The following is a 23,827-nucleotide window of genomic DNA, read 5'->3' on the forward strand; positions in this document are numbered from 1 at the left end:
GAGATGCTTGCCTTAATGCACTTGGGTGATGATCCAAACAGTATTTAAAACTTCTCCACTTTTATTGGGTTGAAAATGCACGAAGGGAAAGAACTGCAAGAGTGAAATTCATCTTTCAGGAGAAAGAATGTACAAAGGCCTGACCTACCAGTTGTGAAGTGAACAGGTTTTGTGCCACTTTGGTGTGGAAATGCCAGTTTATCTTCAACAAAGTGGTGCAGTCCACATTTTTAGATAAGTCAGGGAAAGCTGTGCAATCTTCTTTCAGTTATAATAGGCCTGTAACTGAATTTTTCTGTGTCTGTGTTACTCTAAAACTGACCTTGGAAGTATAAATCACCCTGTGACTAATTGTGTTCATTTATACAACCAAAACAAGTGCTGCATTTGCACCCATGTGCATGTCACTGAGCTCAGCGTTTAGCTCAACTATTTTACTCTGGTTAAAAAAAATGAATTGTAAAAAATTACCAAATGTTTCCTACACGAAATCTTGTTCTGGCACCGGAGCTGAATTTGGCTTGTGCTCCACTCTAGGTCTTCTCACTCTCTTGGCTGGTCTCTGAGGGGTTGTGGCCAGCAGTGATGTGCTAAACAGCCAGCAGATGGCCCCTGAATTCCTCCCTTTCTTCTCCAGTGGAGGCATTTAAGGAGTTCCTGAAACAAGATAAAAATCTCTTGTGCTTAATGAACCTGCTGCCTCGACTCAAGAAAGCCTTAAAAATCAACCAAGGCAATTAGAGATGTAGATGAATTTAGCATGCAAAGACAGAAGGCCAAGATTCCTGTTTGTACCACCAGGCCAGCACACAGGATTCAGGATAGCACTGGAAGTTCCCAAGAAAAAGTGTTTTCCTGTCGTGGGGAAGTGTGAGCTGGCACAGAGCCTGGGTTTCTGGTCTCCTCTGCATCTTCCCACTTGGTACCAGTGGAAGCAAACGAAGGGGGATTTGCTGGCACAGGATGTCATGCCTAGGTTGATTTCAGCTGGTTGAGGGTCTCCTTGGCTGTCATCAGCAAAGCAGAGGAGCTGAGGCTGCTGCTGCCTCTGCCATGGCTCAGGATGGCCTGGATCTAACCAAAGGATTCACCTTAATAGGGAAAGCAGAGAATCTGGGCCTTGAGTGTCTCTCTTATAAACAACTTCCTTTCCACAGGCAGACTCTTGCTCTGTGCCCTCTGACCAAGAGATGTTCTGGAAGCATGAGCTTCTGTGCTCAGAGGGCACAGATGAAAGCAAGGCTGAGCTTTCCAGACCTGTGATTCTTCTCAGCAGTTCTGCTCACACAGCCAGAGCAGACAAAAAAATGCCACCTAGTGATCCTGCTGTGGTGACCTGTTGTCTGCTTCAGTAGGTTTCTCAGCCAAACTGGTGCAGGTATGTTCTCAGCACCAGGAAACTCACCTGCTGTGCTGGATGCAACAGGATTACCACAAGGCATGGGAGCCTTGCCTTTAAACTGCCAGATGGAGACCCACTCTGAAGGTTTCACAGGGGCCCCCACCTTTGCCCACTTTCCAGCTGTGGAAAGAACTGAGCAGTGAGGTCTTTCACAAGAAACTGCTGCTTTCAGTGTTGTTGCTCTGATTGGAGTTAGAAATGGCCCGAGGAAAATGTGAAATATTTAATCCTTTATATTCTTTGGCATATCTTGGAAGTGATTAAAATGAGTTTAGGCTTATTCTTGAATATACTTATGCAGGATCTTGACAGATGGGAACATTGGTTGCTGTTGCTTAAGGGAAAGGTTAATGTGAGTGAAAAGAATATAGTTTCCAGAACTACATGCATGAACTTGCTGCCAGTAGAGGTCCTAAATTCTCCTCCATTCACATTAGCAGGATGGTTCAGATCAAACTTGAAAAGAAGATAACAATGTAAAAATATCTGCAGGGTAAATTCTATTTCTTATTTAGAAGAGGCCAGGAGGACAGAAAGCCATTCCTGTGCCTTTTTGTCCCCCCCAGGTCTTGCTCTCTGACAGGGCCCGTGTTTGTTGGCAGAGGAACAGCAGCTGTAAGTTTGCAGTGGGGATGAACAAGCTCCAGTCACATTGAATTAAACAGAAATACTTTCTGCCACTCATCTCTCTTGGAATTGGAATCGAATTCTCAGCTCCTGGCCTTACCTCAGGGCTGTGATCAGTGATGCTATTTGTAGATGAAAGGAGGCTGAAGCTGTTTCTTTGTTTTTCTGAAGAGGATGTACAGGCTTGTCTGACAGCCACACTACTGTTCAAAAAGCTGTGTAGATTCAACTATTCCTTGTGGTTTTTTTTCTCCTGCCTTCCTGTTCAGCATTAGGACTGAGGTTGGACTGCAATTCCAAATCTTAGCATGGGGGGGAATAGCTGGATCACAACCTGTACACACGTAATTGCACAAATAATAATTATGGAAGCATTATTCTTAGTGGCAGGGAATGGAATTCAAGGTTATCTGAGATTATGGAGTGGGAGTATCATGCAGTTATTTTTATTAAAAACGTAGAGTTCTGTCCAGCTATGTGCTGGGCACCTGGAGTTCCCACAGGCTGCAGTGGACTTTGCAAAGCACTTAGCAGTTCTCAGAACCACAAAACCTCCATATTTAATGCCTTGGAGAGTTCACAGGCCTGAAGGATGATCTGCATGGTATTTTGCAGCTGGGTGCATGATCATGTAGTCCCTTCAGGCACTGGCAGGTGCTCTAAGGTCTCCCTGGAGCCTTCTCTTCTCCAGGCTGAACACCCCAACTCTCCCAGCCTGGCTCCAGAGCAGAGCTGCTCCAGCCTCTCAGCATCTTCATGGCCCTTCTCTGGACCAATAGCTCCATGTCTTCCCTGTGCTGAGGGCACCAGAGCTGGACATAGCTCTCCCAGATGTACTACTCTTTGGGTTTTGGAGGACATGACACTGTTGCAGGAATGTTAAGAAAAAGATCAGAGATTTTTTTTATATATATAGTCTTACACTGTTCCTCTTCAGAGTGTTTTACAGGCATTTGATAATTAATCCAGCTAAAAAGGGACTAGGATAAGGAAATATTATCCTCAATTTCAAAGAGAAATGCTCCATTCAAGAGCCAGGCCCAAGGCACAAGTTCATTGTTCCCAGTCTTGTGCTCACATGAAACGTGCAATTAATTAAACTTCTTGAACTTATTTCAGCTGCTTCTTGTTAAGCAGGAGTATAAACTCATCAGAGGAGGAGCTTTTTGTTACATATGCTCACAACACCAGCACATGGAGGGGATGAATCCCTCTCAGCCTCTCCAAGTGTTACTGTAAACACCCATCATGGAAAGGCCACTTTCATTTTTAATGACTGTATCACAGAAAGCAAACAATCAATGATCCAATGTGACTTGGGTTTAACTTTTAGTGCCAGTTTCAGAGCAGTTCTTTGTTTACTTGAGGAGCTGAGCCTGTGTCAGGAAATTTTTCCACTTGTAGCAAAAAAAGCAGCTGCTTGTTGTCAGGTATTTGTGCCAGTTATTTGAATGTTTTTTTTAGCTGCACTCAGACTTGTTGCTAAATGGCCTCAATTCACACCATTTTTCTTCAACATCTTTGCATGCAAATACCCATTTTCTACTAGGTTTGGTTTGTTAACATACTTCACAACCATGAGAACATTGGGATTGTGTTGGAACTGGTCCTCAGTCAACTGAAAGCTGGGCTGGTATTTGATCCATGCTCCTGGCTGGCTTTAAATACTAATTAGGATGTTCAGTGTCCTAATGAAGTAATTGAAGAGCAGTTCTATGAAGGATGCTTTAACTGTGCTGGCTTATCAGTGCTGACTGAGGGATATTCTGTGTTCTGTCTCCTGACTAGTCAGGACTCTCTCTAGTCAGACTGACTAGAGATGGATTGTCAAAAAAGGAACATTCATCTGGTTGTGGAAGACTCTTTAATAATAATAATGTTCCAGGACAGGCCAAAGCAAGAGGTGAGAGGGTGGCAGGAGGGGTGCTGTGTGCTCACATGAGGAACACTTGCAGGACAGGCAGAAGGGAGCAGGTTAGGACAGGGAACACACTCCAGCTTCCAAGATTCTCATTCAGGAGAAATGTTTCACGCTGTGGAGTTCACTGCAGATAACAGAATAATAAGTGTGGTTTGGATTTGGGGCCAAAAAATACTTTCTGCCTGTGTGATCCTGAGTGATCACACAGTGTCTCTGTGCTAACATATTTCATGGGCTGGATCTTTGACTCCTGCCAGGGCCTTTATGCATATCCTTGATAGCACAGATGAGCCATTAACTCTAGAGCAGCAGTTAAGAATTCCCTTAATGTAGGTTAATGCAGAAGTGGCAGAGAACAGTGTAATTCACACTGCATCACATCTCTTTGTTGGCTTCATTCGCTTGGAGAGGGATTATGGACAGGATGAAGAGGGATTTTTGTAGACAACTGATGTGTCCTGAGCCAGAAATGTAACTGATTTGATCACTAACTGCCTGCCTGTGTCGTGGTGGCCATAAAGCTACTTGAAATTGCACCTGGCTTGACCATGCTCAGCTAGCAGCAACATAAAAGGGATACAAAGTGAATTTTGCTGCCTTTTGTTCTGTGCCAAGCACAGCTCAGCTCCTTTCTGTGCCCCAGTCTGAACTGCCCTCCTGTGCTCAGGAATTCCTGCTGAGGAGCTGGTGTTTCTCTCTGACACTTGCCCTCTTTCTGCTCCAGCAGAGACCCTGTCTAGCTCAGGGATGTCTGAGCTGGCTCTCACTGTCCAGCTAGTGCTGCCAGGGATGGAAAAGTGGTTTCTTCTGAGTCAGGCCATGTTATAGTCTTCATTCCCAAGACTGTCCAGAACCAGAAGATCACTTTCAGCAATGTTTTAAAGAAAAAACAAACCTTAAACTCACATGATGAGCAAGTGCCCTCGCTGAATTGGAGAACTACAGAGTCCATGGCAAATCATCCTTCTGTTATGCAGCTCTTGGAATTCCTGCAATCTCACTTTGGAAGGACCATAACTCCCCCATTTTAGCCATCTGAAGCTCAGTTTGAATCAGACCATTTCAATAACATCTTGCCACCATCATCCTTTTCAGATCCATAGCCTCAGCATGTGTGACACTCAGGAAGCCATTGGTGCTACAGGGAGTGAACCTGGCACAAAAATCCATTAACAGGCAGACCATTAACACCAGTTCTACTCTCCCTTTTGTCACTAAATGTTGCCTTCCTAATGACAGCCTGTTTTGCCAGTCACAGGCAGGAAATGCAGCTATTTCCTCCTTCTCCCTTTGCAATGATCAAGCAGTTCTTTGAATGGTTTCAGGGTTTATTCCACAATTTAATGTGGAATCTCAAGTAATCTAACAGATGGCATTGCCATCACTTTTCCATCCCCACAGGATGAAAATGAACAAACACTTGACATTTCCAATATGTCTTTGTCTAATGCAAGAATTTTTAGAAGCCAGGAAAGAGCATTATCTGCTTTGCCTTAGATGGACAGAGTTGGTAAATGTGTCCTAACTAGATCCTCTCCCATATTAGCAACATGACTGGGTGGAAAATAACCCCATCATCAATATGCTTGTGTTTTGGACCATGAGCTCTGTCTATAAGGAAGCATGAACGTGCAATGGCAGAGCTATTTCAGGGCAAGGGGAGAGAATTTTCATTAGAGAAATTAGCTAGAGCTGCTCAAGTACCTAGAAATCAGCACACATTTACAAACCACCAGCAGATGCATCATTTGGCAGAAGATTGCTGCAGTGGGTAATTTGCCATTCATCAGGGATTGCCTCTCAAACCTGTGATCCAAGCTAGGGTGCAGATGACATAGGAGGATAAATTTAGACCTGGCTGAAAACAATTATTTTGATGAAGCCTCCAGCCAATCAGGGGAAGAATCTCCCTGATCCTCCCTTTCCCCCCTCACAGTGAAGAAGGAGGTGACTGTGTGAGTAGAGCTCACCTTCTTTTTTGATTTGGTGCTCACTGTTGTAGAGGCAGCTCAAGGTAGTAAAGAGTGGATTTGGGTTGAATATTTTCCTCTGCTTCAGGGTTAGCATCAGTTTGTTTAGTCTGGGAAAAGCTGCTTAGAAGAGAAATATCAAAGCTTTGTTTGCCTGTAAAGGAGAGACCAGATCTTTAAAATAAACTGCCTTCTCCTTAAGAAGTCCTTCCACTGGGAGAACCTGGTGAGCTGATCCTGCTGGGAAATACTCTCTGCTTTCTTGGGTGTGTGCAGTGACATGAACTTTCCAAATGTGTAATGGAGTGTGGTTCCCAAACAGCAGTTGATGGCAACTGCTCTCACTTGCTTTCAGCCTTGTACCCAGCTGGAAACCAGCAGTGCAGTTGTCACCTGGTCCTCTTGGCTCCTGAACTGCTACTCAGTCATTCCAGCCTCCCTATTTTTCTGGGTTTTTTTCCTGGTTTTAGGGCAAGAGAGCTGTTTGGCCAATCTAGTGTGCAGACACAGGAGCAGCAATGCCAACCAGGCTTTTAAAAAACCATTAACAACAGCATCCTTTCACCAGTTGGAGCTATTTTATTAGAAACAAAAGTCTGTTAATCTTGGATGACCAACTTGCATCCACTAAGCTGCAGCTTACTGGGGTCATATACAGCTCTTTAAGAAGAAAATAAGAATAACATGGAGGCAAAATGCCACTTTTGAAATGATTCTGTGGATGCCTTTGCATTGCAGGTGTTTTTTGTGAGTAGCAGTTTCCTTTGTGGCTGTGGTTCTGTGTCTTCAACTCCAACCTCACTGTAGCTGAAAGGTAGAACATTTGGTTATCCTGAAATTGTCTTGCAATTCCTTTTTCCTCATTTCTTTTTTGGGTGTGGATTCTGGGGGGGGAAGGTTATTCCTTGGCTGCTTAGTGTGGTTGGTGCTTCTGCTTGCCCTGTTGTTATGTTGGAGTGGAGAAAGGTGGCCCCAGAACTGGGCCTGGTTGGAACATGAAGCTGAAAGGTTGGAAGTTGCAAAATTGTCAACTAGAATTGCAAGATGAAATAGCAAACACTTTGGAAATAGGAAATTGGATCTTATTTACTCTATGCTAATTGCTGGCACTTGACTGCCATCAGATGCCCCCTCTCTGTGACTTGACAGCACAATTCTAGCCAGAGCAACCAAAAATAGCCCCGAATTTGAGTGATTTGAGGCTTTTTTAGAATGTAATGATGTCATAAATAATGGCCAGTGTTAACATGTAGGTAAATGGAATTCTCTTCATGGGTAGACAGGTGTAAACTGTGCAGTGCTGTGGGACAGTGTGCTAAGAAAGGCCTGAATGTGTCTTTCTTAAGTATTTTTAGCCCAGAATTAAATAAACAAGCTCCTTTTTTTGTTCATTAGCCTTAATGTTTCTGAAAGTAGTTAAGTTTTATGCTTGGATTCTTGTCAGGATAAGGAGGCTGACAGGGAGGGGGGAGGGAAGGACCAAGATGAACCAAAACCTGACTCATTCTCAGAAAGAACTTTAATAACTCAAATTCTTGGCTGACCTTGGTCAACAAACCTATCGAGGCCTCTCCTGCTGCTGGCCCAAGCAAATCTGGAAGAGCTGGGAATTTCCTGCTGAAGCATTAGGAGATACTGGTTCAATCTTTAGCTCTTGAGTTACCTCCTACCATTGATCCCCAAACCCTTGCTGAGAGAGGTAGACTAGTGTCTCCAATGTAGGATACAGGAGGTGTGCTCATCTTGTCCTGAAAGACTCCCAAGTTTCTTCTAAGGCCTCTTCCTTGGAGAGTTACAACAGTAGGCTCAGCCCTGATGAATTCTTTTAGCTCCCCAGGACTACAGGAACATTAGCAATGCAGACATCCAGCATCAGAGACTTTGGCATGGCTCTTTTTTCCTTTATTAGCAAGTGCAATTCTTCTTTGATACTTCTAGGCAGTGCTGTGGCAGATATTTTGGCACCAAAACCACTGGATGACATGATAGGTCTGCTTGGGGCTTTTTAGTAGGATATATTTTTAAAACCTGCTTTAAGGAGTTGCCTGTTTTGAGGGCAGGCACAAAAGTCAAGCTACATTAACTTGTCAAGTGGATTAGTCATTAAACACCTTTGTGAACATTTTAATTCAGAATTAAAGTGGCTTTAATTGGATTTAGCTTCCTTTGCTTCCAAAGGAAATTCAGGTAAATCCAATGAAGGTTAATTCAGTGTAAAAGCACAGGCAGATGTGCTCCTTATGGAGCAACTGGGAACATTACTGCTTAGCTGCTCCTCAGCACCTTTCTGCTCCCACTGTGCTCCTCTGGTGTCCCACAGCTCCCAGAAAGGTGCTCACTAGTCTCATGCTGCAGGAGGTTATTTCAGCTGAATTTTGCTCACCTTGATGAGCACTTTAGACTGTTGGATGATTGGGTTGACATGGAGAGGAGATGCAGTGGTGCACTTGGTTGATTGCAGGGGGGGGAGCAGAGCCCTCCAGCTGGTGCTGGAACAAGCAGCTTGGAAAAGTGAACCCCATAAACAGCTCCAGCAACTGGCAAAATGATTGATTGTCCATGCCTGTAGAATATGTGCACTCAAGGATGCCTGGAGGGGAGCCCTGAGGGTCCTTGTTAAAGGATGTTAACTGCTGAGGAGCAGCTCTTAGATACACTGGAGAGTCTGTGTGATTTTTAGGGACTAACCTCCTAATTTACTAAAGAAATCTCAGGGGAAGCAAATTAAATCCAGACAGGGCTGGCAAGCCAGCTAATCAGGACAGCTACAGCTGCTGGGTGTTGGGAAAAGCAGAAAGAGATCTCATAAGCTGTAACCCCTTGGTTCAAGCTCTGGGTTGTTTCTGAAAGAACAGACTGTGGTTAAAGGAGAGGGAATTTGTGTCCTAAATAATGAAATATCAACACTAAAGCAAAGAAAGGAGATGAGTTTACTTAAACATAACATCTATGAAATGAGTTACTCATGACATTTGTTAGACAAAGCAGAAAATAATGAAAGCAGAAAATCATGACATGACACCTCTATCAGGGTGGCTGTTTCAGGCATTTGAGTGATAAGAAAACCCCAACAAACCACCAAGCAAACAGCAGCCAAAACATTGAATCTTAAAGAATACAGAATCAATCTGCTCATGCTATTATTTCCAGTTGTGACCACACAACCTTCCTTTCACCCAGCAGGGGCTGGCTAACTGGAGGCCCAGGTGACAGCTCTCCAGGAAAGACTGAAGCTCTCCAGAAGGTGTCCCTGATATAATGACCCAGCTTTTATGGCTCAGGCTTCCTCTAATGCTAAATGCTTGCTAGATATTAATTGCCCCTCCTGTGATGATAATGAATGTAATTAATTCAGGATGATGAATACAGTTCCAGTAACCTAAATGACTTCCATTTTCATACCTTTTTTTTTTTTTTTCTGACAGGAAGCCTCTTATTTGCCAGATATTGACACGTTGCCAAGACCACACAGGATGAAAAATGAGGTTCTGCTAATGACCATTTGGCTGGCAAGCTGTGGCCAAGTAGCTACAGATCAGTGTAGTGAGCAGGTACCTACCATGGTGCTCAGAGCAGCCAACATCTACCAGGCCCTTGTGACTTGGCTTCTCTCTCTGGTGAGTACATGCAATTAAGACCCAACAGAAATTAAGACCCTGTGTGTGGGTGGTGAGAGCCTGGCCCAGGTTGCCCAGGGAGAAGCTGTGGCTGCCCCATCCCTGGCAGTGTTGAAGGGCAGGTTGGATGGGGCTTGGAGCAACCTGGGCTGGTGGGAGGTGTCCCTGCTCATGCAGGGGGTTAGGACTTGATGATCTTGAAGGTCCCTTCCAAACCATTCCATGATCAGGGCTGTTATGCCCTCCAGTGAATATATAACCCTTGAAATCATCTTCTCCCAACAGTTACAAAGCTGAACAAAGGGGAAATTGTTCTAACTCACCTTGAAGTCCATAAATAAAAGTCTGACTGAAGCCAGTGAGAGCTGGATTGTGCCTGTAGTTTATGAGGAACGTGGCACAGAAAGCTTAATAATAATTGAGCCAGACTCAAAAAGTAACAAGTGGAAGAAGAGAGCTGTCCTAGGATTATAATTTGTCCTTGGCTAAAGCAGCAAACAGGCACAGGTGCCTGTTTCTTACCACTTGTTCTAATTAAGAATTAGATCCTTTCTGACAGCCAAGAGGGCTGTAAACAAGTGGTGCTTTGTTTGCTCCTCATTACCCTTTGGATCAGATTGTTCTCCACTAAAGAAACCACCTTTTCCTCACTCTTCCCATTTATCCCATATTGACCTTTTCCTTTAGGGAAATCAGGCAATGTGCATTTTCCTCCTCACCCCACATGTTTGCCTCCTTTTTTCCCCTGGTTTAAATGCACTGGCATCCCAACCCCAATCTGTGCACTCAAGGTTGCTGTTTCACCCTGAGTGGACAGCCTGCCCAGGGCTTTTAAATCACTTCAGCCCCACTTACACACTATTAATTGTTAATGATGTTCACACTTGCATTCAAACATTGCTAACATTCTTTAGTGTTAGTTCAGTGCTAATGAAAACTGCCACTTGAACAGCTGCAGAGTCTGAATCTTCTCTTCAGAAACCAGTCAGCTGCAGGGTGAGCTTTCTTCCCTTGTGTTATTCCCATTTAAAACAACCTGGGATCTGACTTGTAGCAGCTCTGACAGGATATCCCAGTGTCAGACTCTGAGGTCAAATGCAGTGATGGACTTTGTGCCCAAGACAACCTGGGGTAAACCCCACCAGTTTATTTCACACAGGTTCTCAACCTGCTGCTGGATAACAACGAAAACTTCTACATTTCTTTAATTAAAAAAAGTGGGAAGTGAAGGCATTTTTAGACCAACTTGTCATCTGCTCCTGCTCCATGTGCTGATTCCCTGGCTTGTGTAAATCAGCATATCTTTATTGATTCCATTGGAGAGATGGTGATTTCTACCAGTTGAGAACATGACCCTCCAGATGGGAGCATTCCCCAGTGACAAAGCTCCCACAACATTTCCCATGTGAAGCCAGTGCTCAAAGCAGCCCAGGACTCTGGTGCTATTTTAAGTGATACAGCTGACCTATTTTTTTCTGAACATTTATTTGAAAATTCACTCAGCCCCTGTCTTGAAACTATATTTCTAAAGGCATTTATCTCCCTGTCAATGGTTTTAGTTTATATATGCAGTAAATAGCAGAGCTGTTAATCCATCTAGACCTTGTGCTGATGGTGTAAACCATGAGAACAAGACTCAGTAATTTTTGTATTCACCAGAATCTCAGGAAGGAATTATAGTCCTGTAATGCAAACCTGCCTGTCACTTCATGGTGTGGGATCTGGGTCAGGCCTCTCTGCTCACATGGCTGCTGCTCTTTCTCATTGCTGGTTGCCTGTGTCTGACTTTCCCACAGCCTTTTGCCCTCTTTCACCTGCTGCCCCACTTTCAGGATGCTTTGCAGCAGTAAAAGGCTTCCAAGTTTGTTTGGGTATGTTTCCTGTCTTTTTTTTTCTACCTTGTAATAAGGTTTCTCATGTGTTCTGGATGCTACAATGCACCATGTTTCAGCATATTTTGAGCAGTCTTATGAGGTGATGAGTGGTCTATCCTACTGGAGCCCAATATCTGGAACTAAACTGATACTCATGGTGAATTCTAGTTCTGGAGCTCCCAACATATGAAGGACATGGAGATACTGGAGAGAGTCCAGAGGAGACCAGAGGCTGGAGCAGCTCTGCTCTGGAGACAGGCTGAGAGAGTTGGGGTGTTCAGCCTGGAGAAGAGAAGGCTCCAGGGAGACCTTAGAGCACCTGCCAGTGCCTGAAGGGGCTCCAGGGACAAGGGCAGGGAGGGAGAGGACAAGGGGGAAGGGATGAAAACTGGCAGAGGGGAGATTGAGGTTGGACATGAGGAGGAAATTCTTGGCTGTGAGGGTGGTGAGACCCTGGCCCAGGTTGCCCAGGGAAGCTGTGGCTGCCCCATCCCTGGCAGTGTTGAAGGGCAGGTTGGATGGGGCTTGGAGCAGCCTGGGCTGGTGGGAGGTGTCTCTGCCCCTGCAGGGGGGTGGGACTGGATGATCTTGAAGGTCCCTTCCCACTCAAAGCAGTTTATGATTGGACACATCCAGTGTCCATCTTGGGGTTGGCAGAAGTCACTTTTTACCCTCCTAGTTTTAGATGGAAATAGAACATTTCTCTCCCACACATGTGCACTCACAAAAAAATCCATCAAAAAGCAACCACCTCAGTCTGGCTAAAAGGTCCATTCCCAGGATAGGGACTGCTGGGCTTTAGGTATTAGTGATCACTAACAGGGAAGGCAAAGGCTTATGAAGGAAGCCTTCACCAGCTCCTAGGCATGGCATAGTCACTTAGCATTGGGTTTTGAGCTGAGCTTGGGTTGATCTCATTATCATGAATAAAGGCAGCACCTGGTGCTGCTGTGAGAGGAACAGGCAGTGCAGCATGGCCAGGGACACTCCTCATTTCTTGCCAGGCTAGGGTATGGATGGAAGCTCTTCACATAGTGAAACTGGTGGAAGTCAGAGCTTGTAGGTCCTCATTGAGAAAATAAATCCTGTGACTTCTCAAAACCTGTATGTTCTTCATGTTTCATTTGGTCTTTATTGGTTTCTACTGGCTAAACCACATCTAATCCACTCATCAAGTGAGGGCCCTCCCTGGATTATTGTGTGACATGGGGATCTGCTCTAAAGCAACAGAGCAAGATCAAGGGTGATTTTTCAGTCTCTAAACACAGCTGTCTAAAAAGGAAATGATGTTCCTATGGCTTTACAGGTGCCTCCTGTGAAAATGAAAGGTGGATCTAAAGCTCCATTCCAAGTGGCAGGGCTGCAGCAGGTCTGGCAAGAGGGTGGTTTGGCCCTACATGCTTGTCTGATGCCAGCAGATGAATCTTCAGCCCAGAACAGCACTGAGATCCAGAAGATAAAAGTGAGTAGCAGCATTTACACTTTGCTAGTTCTGCACAGCAGCCATAGGCAGTTACCACTGGTTTTGACTCAGGACCAGGCTTGGCTATGCCAATTCAAGGTCAGATATCAGGAAGCAGCTTAAGTGCTGCTCTAAATGAGGATGGGGGAACAGCCCAGTACTGTGGGAACCAAGAGATTGCTTACAGCTAATTGCCAGCTCAAACTGTCCTCAGTTCTGCTGAGTTTAGATGATGTGCAGATGAGAAACCAGCTCTCTGTGGTGGAGTCTATTGTCTCTGCTGCTCATTAACTGTTAATAAGTTTTTTTGTGGCTGTAACCCCACAGTGCAGAAATGTGACTGGAGTCAGAGGAGACAATTCTTTGGCATGTATGAAGGTTTTTGTTCTTCTAGTTGAACCACGTGAAGAGTGTGGTTCATGAAAGGGAATATTGTCTTGCTGTTTGGCTCCTAGGAGCTGGGGCCAGAGGCAGGATCTGAGACCCCATTACCTCAACTCCAGTAAGCTGTGGAGACTGTGCTGGGCAAGAAACTGCCAAGCTTGGAAGGTCTAGCACAAAAGCACGTGTAGGTGGGCACAGTGTAATGCAGGGCATGATATGAGCTTGTGTCCTGAAAGCAGCAGAGCTATCAAAAGCAACTCTGAGGGCTCTAGCTTGTTGATTCTGTCTTTTCACAGAGCTCATCTGATACAGATTGGTACTCTGGGCATTTTTCTCTCTGAAGGCAGCTTGTTAGATGATATTGTTACTCTTGCCTGGTATGAATCCTTATTCCACCTATGCAGCATAGCTGACTCCTGCAGGAAAATGTACCCAGGTGTACCTGGAGAGCAGTGATCCTTCTGTACCCCACATCTCCTGTGGGCCACTGGCTTAAATAGGTCTCCTGCTAGTGAATAACCTTTGAGATGCTGGTCCTGTTGAGGCTGGAAAGTTCCTCTTGGGTGGCTCAAAGCAGTACTTGTGGCTTTAGTGAGCTGGTAGGGATTTTTCTGCTCTCTTTTTTCCTACATCACCCCTGGTAATGTTGACAGAAATGCCATGATTGATGTGTTCATTCTTGACACTTTGTCTGTGCTGAAAAGGCCCCATAGCAGTTGGTCTTAGGGGGGCACCAGGCTGAGAGAGTTAAGGGTGTTCAGCATGGAGAAGGCTCCAGGGAGACCTTAGAGCACCTTCCAGTGCCTGAAGGGGCTCCAGGAAAGCTGGGGAGGAGCTTTGGACAAGAGCAGGGAGGGAAAGGACAAGGAGGATGGATGAAAACTGGCAGAGGGGAGATTGAGGTTGGACATGAGGAGGAAATTCTTTGGTGTGAGGGTGGTGAGAGCCTGGCCCAGGTTGCCCAGGGAAGCTGTGGCTGCCCCATCCCTGGCAGTGTTGAAGGGCAGGTTGGATGGGGCTTGGAGCAGCCTGGGCTGGTGGGAGGTGTCCCTGCACATGCAGGGGGTTGGAACTGGATGGTCTTTAAGGTCCCTTCCCACCCAAACCAGTCTGATTCTATGATCTGTGTTACACCTGCTGGGCACAGGTGGAGTTGAAATAGAGGAGGAGGTGTAAACATGTTTTAAAATGATGCTTGAGCTTCCCCTGCTCAGCTACAACATTCTTCACTTGCAGCTGCCTGGCTGTGAGCAGCAAAGATTCCATTTCCCCTGATGCATCACAAAGCCTGGAGTATGACAGCTGTGGCTCCAGTGCTCCTGCAAGTACATGATTGATGCTGACAAAAAATGTCATGATCAAATCACTACCAAAATAACCCACCCCCAGAAGAATAAACATCCCTTCCCTTCGTGTCTGAGCACCTGTTGGCAGGAGCAGCAGGGCAGTGAGGTTGAGCAGCCTGCTGGGCAAGGGCTTAATGTTGATTTCTGGGTAAGGCAACTGAATTCAAGATGTTTGCACTATGGAGCAAAGAAAATAGAGGGACAGAGACTGCCCTGCCTCCTGCCTGGTTGCTTCTGCAGAGGGGTTGGCCAAAGCATCCAAATCATGGAGCACTGAGTGTGCTCCAAATGTGCACCCAGTGTTCTGGAGTTGAATGAGCTTATGGAGCTGAGGGCTCAGGCTGGTCTGGACGTTGGGCTGGAGCTGGGCAGGGCTGTATCCCAGGTTGGTGGGATGAGCCATGCAGTTCCCAGTCTGCCCATACATTGTAGATGCTGTCCTTGTTCCCCATTTACAGCTCCTGACACTGCAGCTGAATTGGGCAGCTTGCACAGCAGTGGCTGTGTGGGGGCATTTGGACAGTGCTCCTCAGAGCAAGACTAGGTGTGTGACTGGGATTTCCCCTCCTTAGAGGCTCTACCTCTGCCAGTTTTGCTTTCCTCAGGCATTTGCAAAGCTCCTGCTTTCCCCAGGTCTAAGCTGACAGAAACAGCAACTCGTTCAGAAATATGAGGCACAGCAGAGACAGGGAAAACAACAGCCACAAGTCCTGTCTCCCCATCCCTCCCCTTGAGCAGCTTCAGCTCCTGTTGCAGGGAAACGTGGTAGATTTTACTCTGCCCACTTAGATCTCCAGTCTCTTGCTGTGGTGTTGATGTGCAGTGTGGGAGTGGTCAAACCAGGTAGCAAAATTCTGCTGACACTCACTGGTGCTGATTCTTTGTCCATCTTTGTGTATCTGCAACTCATCTCTCTTAGTAACAGCAAAATGACTATTATCCATGGATTTTCTTCCCATTGTTATATGAATATTGTATTTACAGCTGACACTGCTGGTCTAAGAGCCTAAGGGTCTATTGGTACCCACAAGCTGTGGTTTCCCTGAGTGCCTTTGTCTTGTTGGCTTTGATGTAAATTGATCCTGGGGTTGGCTCCCTGCTCTAGGGTCACAGCTCTAACCAGAACATTTAATCACCACCAGGACCCAGGGAGCCTGCTGGTTTCATGCTGCTCCAGGTTGTTGTTGGGGGTTTTTTTTGTTAGTTTGTTGGTTTTTTCCCTCCAGTTACTCATAGAATCATGGAATCATAGAATGGTTGGAGTTGGAAGGGGATCTTAAGGATCATAAAGTTTCCACTCCTGTGCATGGGCAGGGACACCTCCCACTAGAGCAGGTTGCTCAGAGCCCCATCCAACCCTAACTGGATGTAGTCACTGGAGCTGAGCTACATCCCAGACCTCTAAGTCATCAGCTTTTTATTTACTGGCCACTTCACTGTCATCCGTGAGTCTTTTAATGTTTGTCACATTCTATTTCTCCATCCCAAGGTCTCATGGTTGTGGGTGCAAATATAATAGTGGTTTCTCAAGGCAGAAGCTCCTGTTCTTAGTGGATCATAGAATCCCAGACTGGTTTGGGTTGGAAGGGACCTTAAAGGTCATCTAGATCCAACCCCCTGCATGGGCAGGGACACCTCCCACCAGCCCAGGTTGCTCCAGCCCTGCAGAGCAACTTGGTCCTGTCTCTACACTTCAATCACTTCCCAGTTCCCTGGTGGCTCAGAAGAGCTCACCATCTCTGCCATGAGATCTGGGGTTCTTTTTTGCAGACCTTTGCTGCTTGAGCTCTCATTTCTGGGTCCAGTAATAGCTGGTGGAAGAGAAGATGCTTTGCATAATTGTTGATGCTGTTAATTTCTAATTGGGTCTTACTGAGGTCACCAGTTCTGTTCTCTGAAAGTCCTGCTAATTAAGAACCAAGATAGAAGAACAAAGGGGCTGAGAGGGGATGTTAGAGGATGGAAAAGGATCATTTAGCAGTGCAGTATTTGGTGGGAATGTTGTCAATATTATTACCAATCTTTAAGAAAATCTGGAAATTAATAAATCTTTTCATTTACACCCCAGTGCAACCCTTTGCAAATTAATGTTTCATTATATTGGGCTGCTTTATGATCTTATTTATGGCATTTTCTCCTTGTTGTGGTATGTAATCTGCTTCAGAGTAGTATCTATCAGAGTAATATCTATCATCTTCAGAGGACTATTTGTGGGTTGATGGATGCCATGAGTCAGTTATTTTATACCAGTGTCTTGCAACCAGCTGACAGTTGCTATTAACTCACCAGTCATCATCTGAGGTGGAGTTTTACAGCTGAGCAATCTGTGTTCAGAGCTCTGGTGGAAGGACAATGCTGCTGATCTCCCCAGTGCCTTCACAGATAGTACTTGGAGTGAAGTCCACGTGGAGACATGTCCCCAAGTCATGGGCTGAGCCCTTCCACACAACTGATGGTGTAACCCACTGTTGCAGACAGCACCTGCTCTTGAGTCCCATCTCCTGGGTCAGGAACCCCAACAGTACCAGGCCCTTTCATTCTGCCTTTGCACCTGGGAGTAGAGACTTGGCAGGTGTCACCAGGATCATGGGAGGAGGGTGCTTTGTGTGGGTGAGGGCACAAGTGTAGAGCTCCAGATGCAGGATGTGATGGTTTGGGAGGCTGAGGGGTGTGACATGAGGGGTTTGGAGGATCTGAAGTGCAGCTGATAGCAGAGGTGTGAAGCAGGAGGCTGGGATGGCTGCAGGCAGAGCTGCCACAGGCTCAGGGGACAGAACAGAAAGCTCAGCAGTGCTTTCTAACCATTGACTCTTGGCAGACTAAAGAAGATCTACAAGGAACATCAGATTTTTACCAGAAGACTGCTGCATTTCTAGCCTGTACCTGGCTTCCAGATGTTATCTGGTGGAGGGCACAACTGGTTAATCACTTCCAAACCCAGCTGTATCCACTGCTTCCTGAAATTCCTTCCGTGCTGCTCAGTCACATCACTGCTGTTAACCCTGATCCTCAGGTACTGTACAGAAATCCTTGAACTTCTGCTAATTATTATTTTTTCTCATTAGGTCCAGTAAAGGTTATTGTTCCTCCTGTGCTAACAGGTATTCTCCTTTGCTAAGGATTTAAACAGAGTCTGAAAACAAATCCTTGTAAGGAGTGTAGGTTTCCACTGAAGTGTATGAGGTGACAAGGACACAGCACCTCTTAAAATCAAGTGTTTAAATCACTTGTCTGCATAGAGACATCTGCAAGAGCATTCACTTCATGCTGCCTCTAAGTAGAATTATAATTAACTTTTGCCACTTCTGTCAGCTTAGCAAGTGCTCCAAAACAATTATTCAAGGGAATGAAATGTTAAAAGAATCCAGTTTTGTTCCAAGACATGAGGAGGAAATTCTTGGCTGTGAGGGTGGTGAGAGCCTGGCCCAGGTTGCCCAGGGAAGCTGTGGCTGCCCCATCCCTGGCAGTGTTGAAGGGCACGTTGGATGGGGCTTGGAGCAGCCTGGGCTGGTGGGAGGTGTCCCTGCCCATGCAGGGGGTTGGATCTAGATGATCTTTAACATCCCTCCCAACCCAAACCCATTCTATGATTATACTTGTTGGGGCAGTTGATTCCTTGAGGGCATCCAGCCCTGTTTCCAGGCCTTAAACAGCTTTCCTACCTTTGTGCAAATATTTAGGCCAGTTTTTTCAAAGAAGCTGTGAATATGACCTGTTTTCCATACCTTCTGAGGGAATGTTCTGCTTATTTCTTTCCCATGACATCACCAGCCTTTGGACAGCCAGGGTCTTTACCCAAAACCTTTCTGAATCAGCAAAAAAACCTTGGAGAACACAATTCCAGGGAGTGGTGAAGACTGCAATTCTGGTTGACAAAGGAAGTCGAGTTGTGAAAATAATGTAGCAGGAGAAGTTTTCTGCAATTTCACCCAGATTTGGGGATTATTGTTACTCTGTGAGAATCAATGCCATGAAAGCTTAGGGGCTTAGCAGTGCACTTAGCAATTTGCCTAAAGGTTTATCCCACTTCAGTGGAGGAAAAAGAGGTTTAATGTTGTTGATTTGCAGTCACTGCAGCTTTCAAGCAGAAACAAGTGCTGTAAAGCAGCCTGACATTCTTGTAAAAGAGAAATCTGCTGTATGCTTTTAAGGCATAAAATAAGGCAGCATTTGAAACAGGCAGGGCTTTTATGCAAATCCTTTATTAGGGGAATTACAAATCATTAGAAATTGAGCAGCAAGACAGCAGGCACTTCCTGGTGGTGGGTCTTGATGCCAGAAAAATCCTGCAGTCAATTTAAAGACCATGTTCTCTTCTTCATTTCTAATGCTCTATGCTACCCAAGTTGCCAGGCCTGAATTACACTGAGACCACTCTGGATCCTGGTTTTTTTGATAGATGTGTCTTGCAGTTAAACAGAAAGGCTGGCTCCTTGAGCCTTGCCTGAAGAAACCAGACTCTCAGCAGGCAGCAGCCAACCCTGTAGTCTTGCCCTGAAGCTTTACTCAGTGGTACCAACTGAGAATGTTCCCAAGTGTCATTAAAATACAACCAAAAAGAGCTGCCTAGGAAATTCAATATCATGTTCTTTTAACTTCATTGGTTTGAAGACTTTTATTTTTTTCCCAAGGCTAGTGATCCATGCTTGCTTTTTATATATTTGCATTTATTTTGAGGTGGTGTATACAAAACTAAATCGACCAAAGAACCTGCTATTATGTGTTGGAAAAGCATGCAGTGAGTACCTATTTTTGCTCTTGCTAACTTCAAGTCTGAGACAATAATCCTGACAGGCTGATGAAACAAATGGGTAGGAGTGAAGGGAGAAGGAACATCAGGTGAAATTGCTGCCTGCTTGTGTACCAACCAGCTCTGTGTATGATTTTATGAGCAATTGTTAGCAGTAATTGTAATAACCTTTAAGCACATTGTTTGTCAGTGCATGAGCCAATGTCTGGTTTTTCAGTCAATTGGGCCTGGTGGTTTTGCAGCCCCTTCTGAACCCCAACCAGGTTGCTTTTCTCTGGCTGTTTTTCTTGGAGGCTTTCTCATGAGTTCTGTGCCTACAGCCTGATAACCTGTGGGGATTCACTGCTGGTATGAGGAACAAACCCACAGTGCAGCCATTGAAAGCCCAGTTGAGGTTGAGGGTGACATTAGTGACATGATTTAAGCACTGAATGGGTAAATTAGGTTGTGGTGGGGGGATTTAGGTTATGATTGGACTTGATGATCTTTAAGGTCCCTTCCAACCAGGATGATTTTATGATTGTATAATCCCTGGGGAAGTTCACTGCAACATCCCTTGTAAGCAAAGAGAGGATTTCTTCTAGACCAGGTTGCTCCAAGCCCCATCCAACCTGTCCTTCAACACTGCCAGGGATGGGGCAGCCACAGCTTCCCTGGGCAACCTGGGCCAGGCTCTCACCACCTTCATAGTGAAGAATTTCTTTCCAATGTCCAACCTCAATCTCCCCTCTTCCAGTTTTAATCCATTTCCCTCATCCCATCCCTCCCTGCCCTTGTCCCAAGTCCCTCCCCAGCTTTCCTGGAGCCCCTTCAGGCACTGGCAGGTGCTCTAAGGTCTCCCTGGAGCCTCCTCTTCTCCAGGCTGAACACCCCCAAGTCTCTCAACCTATCTTCATAGCAGAGGTCCTAGCCTTGGAGTTAAGGCAAGATGGCTGTTGGAAGAGGGGAGAAGTTTTCCCAGTGTGCCTCCTCCATGTCCTCACTGGGGCTGGATGATTATAAAGAGAGTTTCTATGGAAATGTAGGCTGGAGTTGGTTTAGCCACACTTGTCCCTTCTTTTTTCCTTCTTCTTGGAAGTTCATAGTCTTGACATTTGTTCAAGGAACAGCTTGAATCAATAGAAGGCTGAGGTCTTGCTGCATTCCCATTCTGTGGGGCTTGTCTGTGCTCACTGCCTTGTGCCAGTGCTGCATGTGGGAGCTGGCACCAAGCACTGGAAACAGATCTTCTGTTTCCTTAAATCAATTCTTTCTTGCTTTTCCTTTGATGTTTTCCACAGCAACCAAGTATAATATCACCAGTGGAAGCTGGTGAATGATGACTTGCAGGACAATATGGATGAAATCACTTAGAGATGTCAAGGCTTCTTGGTTTGGGGCAGTTGTGTTGACTGAAATCAGGTGAAAAGTGAAAATGCCTAGTTCTGCTTTTAGGCAAGTATCTCGTGAAGCACAGGAAACAGGGAGGAGAAAACACAAGGGGTTACTGAAGCAGAAAGGCAGAGGTCAGAGGGGTTTTAATATTATCCAAATGAATTTCATTCTCTGGTTGTTGTCTTCAAACATTTGGAGAACAGGATGAGGTGCCCATCGTTTGCCAAGCAATGCAAATCATCTCTCAGGTGATGACACCATTAAACAGCATCATATGTACCTCATAAACCAGACTGGATGTTCTTCACACAGTGTTGGTCCATTTTTTATCTCTAATAAAAGCCCTGATGGGACCATGTTGAAATTTAATTCCTCTTTTTTCCTGTTGGAAGCATCTGTCCACAGGAGATGCTGTAAATCAACGTAGTCTTTTAAGGCAGTGAAGCTACTCTGAGACAGAAACACCACCTGAGCCTCAAAAGTGACAACACCTCTTTTTCCAAGCTTTGAATGAATCCTGCCTGCTGTGAGCTCTGCCTAAATGCATCCGTGTTCCTGAATGCTCAATAATGGAGCTGTGAACATCACTTCTTCCCAAAGCAGAACTTGTCAAACGTGACTTTCAGAAGCTGCATTTGTTCCTGACCCGTGGTCTTGCTTACTGAGCAGGCAGTCACAGCAAGTTCTCATGAGTGACACATCCTTCAACTTGCTCTTGTACTAAAGTTGCTTGCTTGGCTGCCCAGGAAATGTCTGAGAAACAAAATAAGGTGCTGAGATTGGGAAATGCTGCACTTCTGTAAAGCTGTGACCTAAATGCCAGTGTCTTCTTGCCTGCCCGTGAGGATGTGGCAGAATAAGACTTGTAGACACATGTCACTTGTGGTGATGTGAGCACAGGAGAAATGTCATGTTTCAGTTATGGGCATGGAGAAGTTGATGCAATTCTTTCCCTACCCTTCCATTTGATTAGTTAATTAGAGCACTCCTTTAACAAAGCCCTTTCCTCCTGGATGCCCAGCACAATTGTGGAGAGGTCTGAGCTGCTTGGCCTGATCCTGCAGAGCTATTTCCACTCAACTTGTTGGTGGGTACTCCGTATCTTGGAGGGTTACTAAATTGGACCTGGGAATGTTAATTTGGGAGCCCCCAGCATAAGAAGGATGTGGAGCTCCTGCAGTGAGTCCAGAGGAGGCCACAGAGATGATCCAAGGCCTGGAGCAGCTCTGCTCTGGAGCCAGGCTGGGAGAGTTGGGGTGTTCAGCCTGGAGAAGAGAAGGCTCCAGGGAGACCTTAGAGCACCTTCCAGTGCCTGAAGGGGCTCCAGGAAAGCTGGGGAGGGACTTGGGACAAGGGCAGGGAGGGAGAGGACAAGGGGGAAGGGATGAAAACTGGCAGAGGGAGATTAAGGTTGGACATGAGGAGGAAATTCTTGGCTGTGAGGGTGGTGAGAGCCTGGCCCAGGTTGCCCAGGGAAGCTGTGGCTGCCCCATCCCTGGCAGTGTTGAAGGGCAGGTTGGATGGGGCTTGGAGCAGCCTGGGCTGGTGGGAGGTGTCCCTGCCCATGCAGGGGGGTTGGATCTAGATGATCTTGAAGGTCCCTTCCAACCCAAACCATTCCATGATATGATAAATTATGTTCAGTGTCTCAGGAGTCAGTTGCAGATTCATACTCTTGGGACACCACTTACCTGGAGCTAGTGGTGCAGTTGTAAGAAAGCAAATGACAGATGAACAACACTGGACTAATGAGTTTAATCCATCAACGTGCATCCTGATGTGCTCTCTAGCCACGAAATACCATTATTTTCCTAGCCCCTTATTCTGAGGGATCAAGGTAACCTGCAGGTAAGAGGTGTCCCTTGTGCATTTCAGGCAGTGGAGAAGGTGTTTGCAGTGCCAAGTGGATTTTACTGGCAAACAGTTGAAACTGAGGAGCAGTTCTTCCCTGAGAGCAGCGACCTCGAGGCTTGCAGAGATACAGACACTGAGGTACAAAAACCAAACCACTCCTTTCTGCCTGGTGGGAGGATGGGGGTAGTTGAGAGACAATTCAATGACCTGGAATATTTCCGGCTTGACGTTTGGTACAAATACTGATCTTGAAGCATTTCTCATGCAGACCTAAATGTGTCAGCTGGGTGTTTTGTGTCAGCTGGGTTGAGGTGCTGCCCTGAGCCACAGAAGACTGAGCTATGAAATGTGCAGCTTGAAGAAATTGCTGCCAACCAGGTGCAAATCAATACCAGGGAGACAACAGGGTGATATAACCCAAACTCACTTCACTGCAAGGCAATATACAAACCAACTCTTTTTTAAAAAAACTTGTGCTTAGAAGCATTAAAAAATGTAGGAAGCTTCTGGTATTACCTGTCTCACCTGCAGGAACTGTGTGGGTGTTGCATCAACAAGCAGGAAGTTGTTCTACTTGGTTTACCCCAGGAGAAGAGAAGGTTAAGGTAACTTAAATTAGCTCATATTTGGTTGGGAGTGCATAGCAAAATGTACTGGGCTTCCAACCAGGCACTGTGACTTGTTGGCCCTGGTAACTCACCTCTCCTAGCTCTTGTGCAACACAAAACATCACATTTGATCCAACAGAGTTTAGTTCCTGGTTAGCATTGGTTCAGGGAGATGCAGAGGTACTAAGCCCTTGCTGAGCATGCAGCAAGCCCGACCAGTTGTTGTGCCAGGCTTGCTCCTGGAAGATGCTTGAAGTCCATAATTAGGAGTGGAAGATACTTGGCACAGGTGGGAAATGCCTCATGTCTTTGTTGCAGTTCCTTGGCTTCCCTCGGGAGTGCTGGTGGTGGGTCCATCCCAAGCTCTGGCAGCAGGGGGTCTGTGAGGGTAGGCAGGAGCTGGGAATGGCAGCAAGGCAGGGTGGTGACCTGATGGGCAGGGTGCAGTCCCATGTTACCCAAGCAAGAAGAGCAGAGCAGGTCCAGCAGCAGGAACCAGGGTCAGCCAGGAGCCCATAGTGACAGGCCAGAAGGTCAGCAGGATAGAACAAGGACCAGAAGCAGTGACATGTGAGACTATGCCAAGGCACACCTGCAGTAAAGCTGAGATGGAGACCAAAGCCCAGTCCTGGCTCTAA

General features: G+C 45.9%; 1 protein-coding gene across 1 annotated transcript in view; it reads left to right on the forward strand.

Annotated features, from left to right (window-relative positions):
* Nucleotides 1-23,827, forward strand: part of DNAAF8 (dynein axonemal assembly factor 8) — a 95,240-nt gene that overhangs the window by 21,106 nt on the left and 50,307 nt on the right. The window contains exons 11-14 of the mRNA XM_051632005.1: nucleotides 9,346-9,537; nucleotides 12,718-12,873; nucleotides 17,422-17,616; nucleotides 22,603-22,719. Of these exons, the coding sequence (XP_051487965.1) occupies nucleotides 9,346-9,537; nucleotides 12,718-12,873; nucleotides 17,422-17,616; nucleotides 22,603-22,719 (660 nt within the window). The remainder of the gene's footprint in view (nucleotides 1-9,345; nucleotides 9,538-12,717; nucleotides 12,874-17,421; nucleotides 17,617-22,602; nucleotides 22,720-23,827) is intronic.

The sequence above is a fragment of the Apus apus genome, chromosome 14, assembly GCF_020740795.1.
Source record: "Apus apus isolate bApuApu2 chromosome 14, bApuApu2.pri.cur, whole genome shotgun sequence".
In the NCBI taxonomy this organism is placed as follows: domain Eukaryota; kingdom Metazoa; phylum Chordata; class Aves; order Apodiformes; family Apodidae; genus Apus; species Apus apus.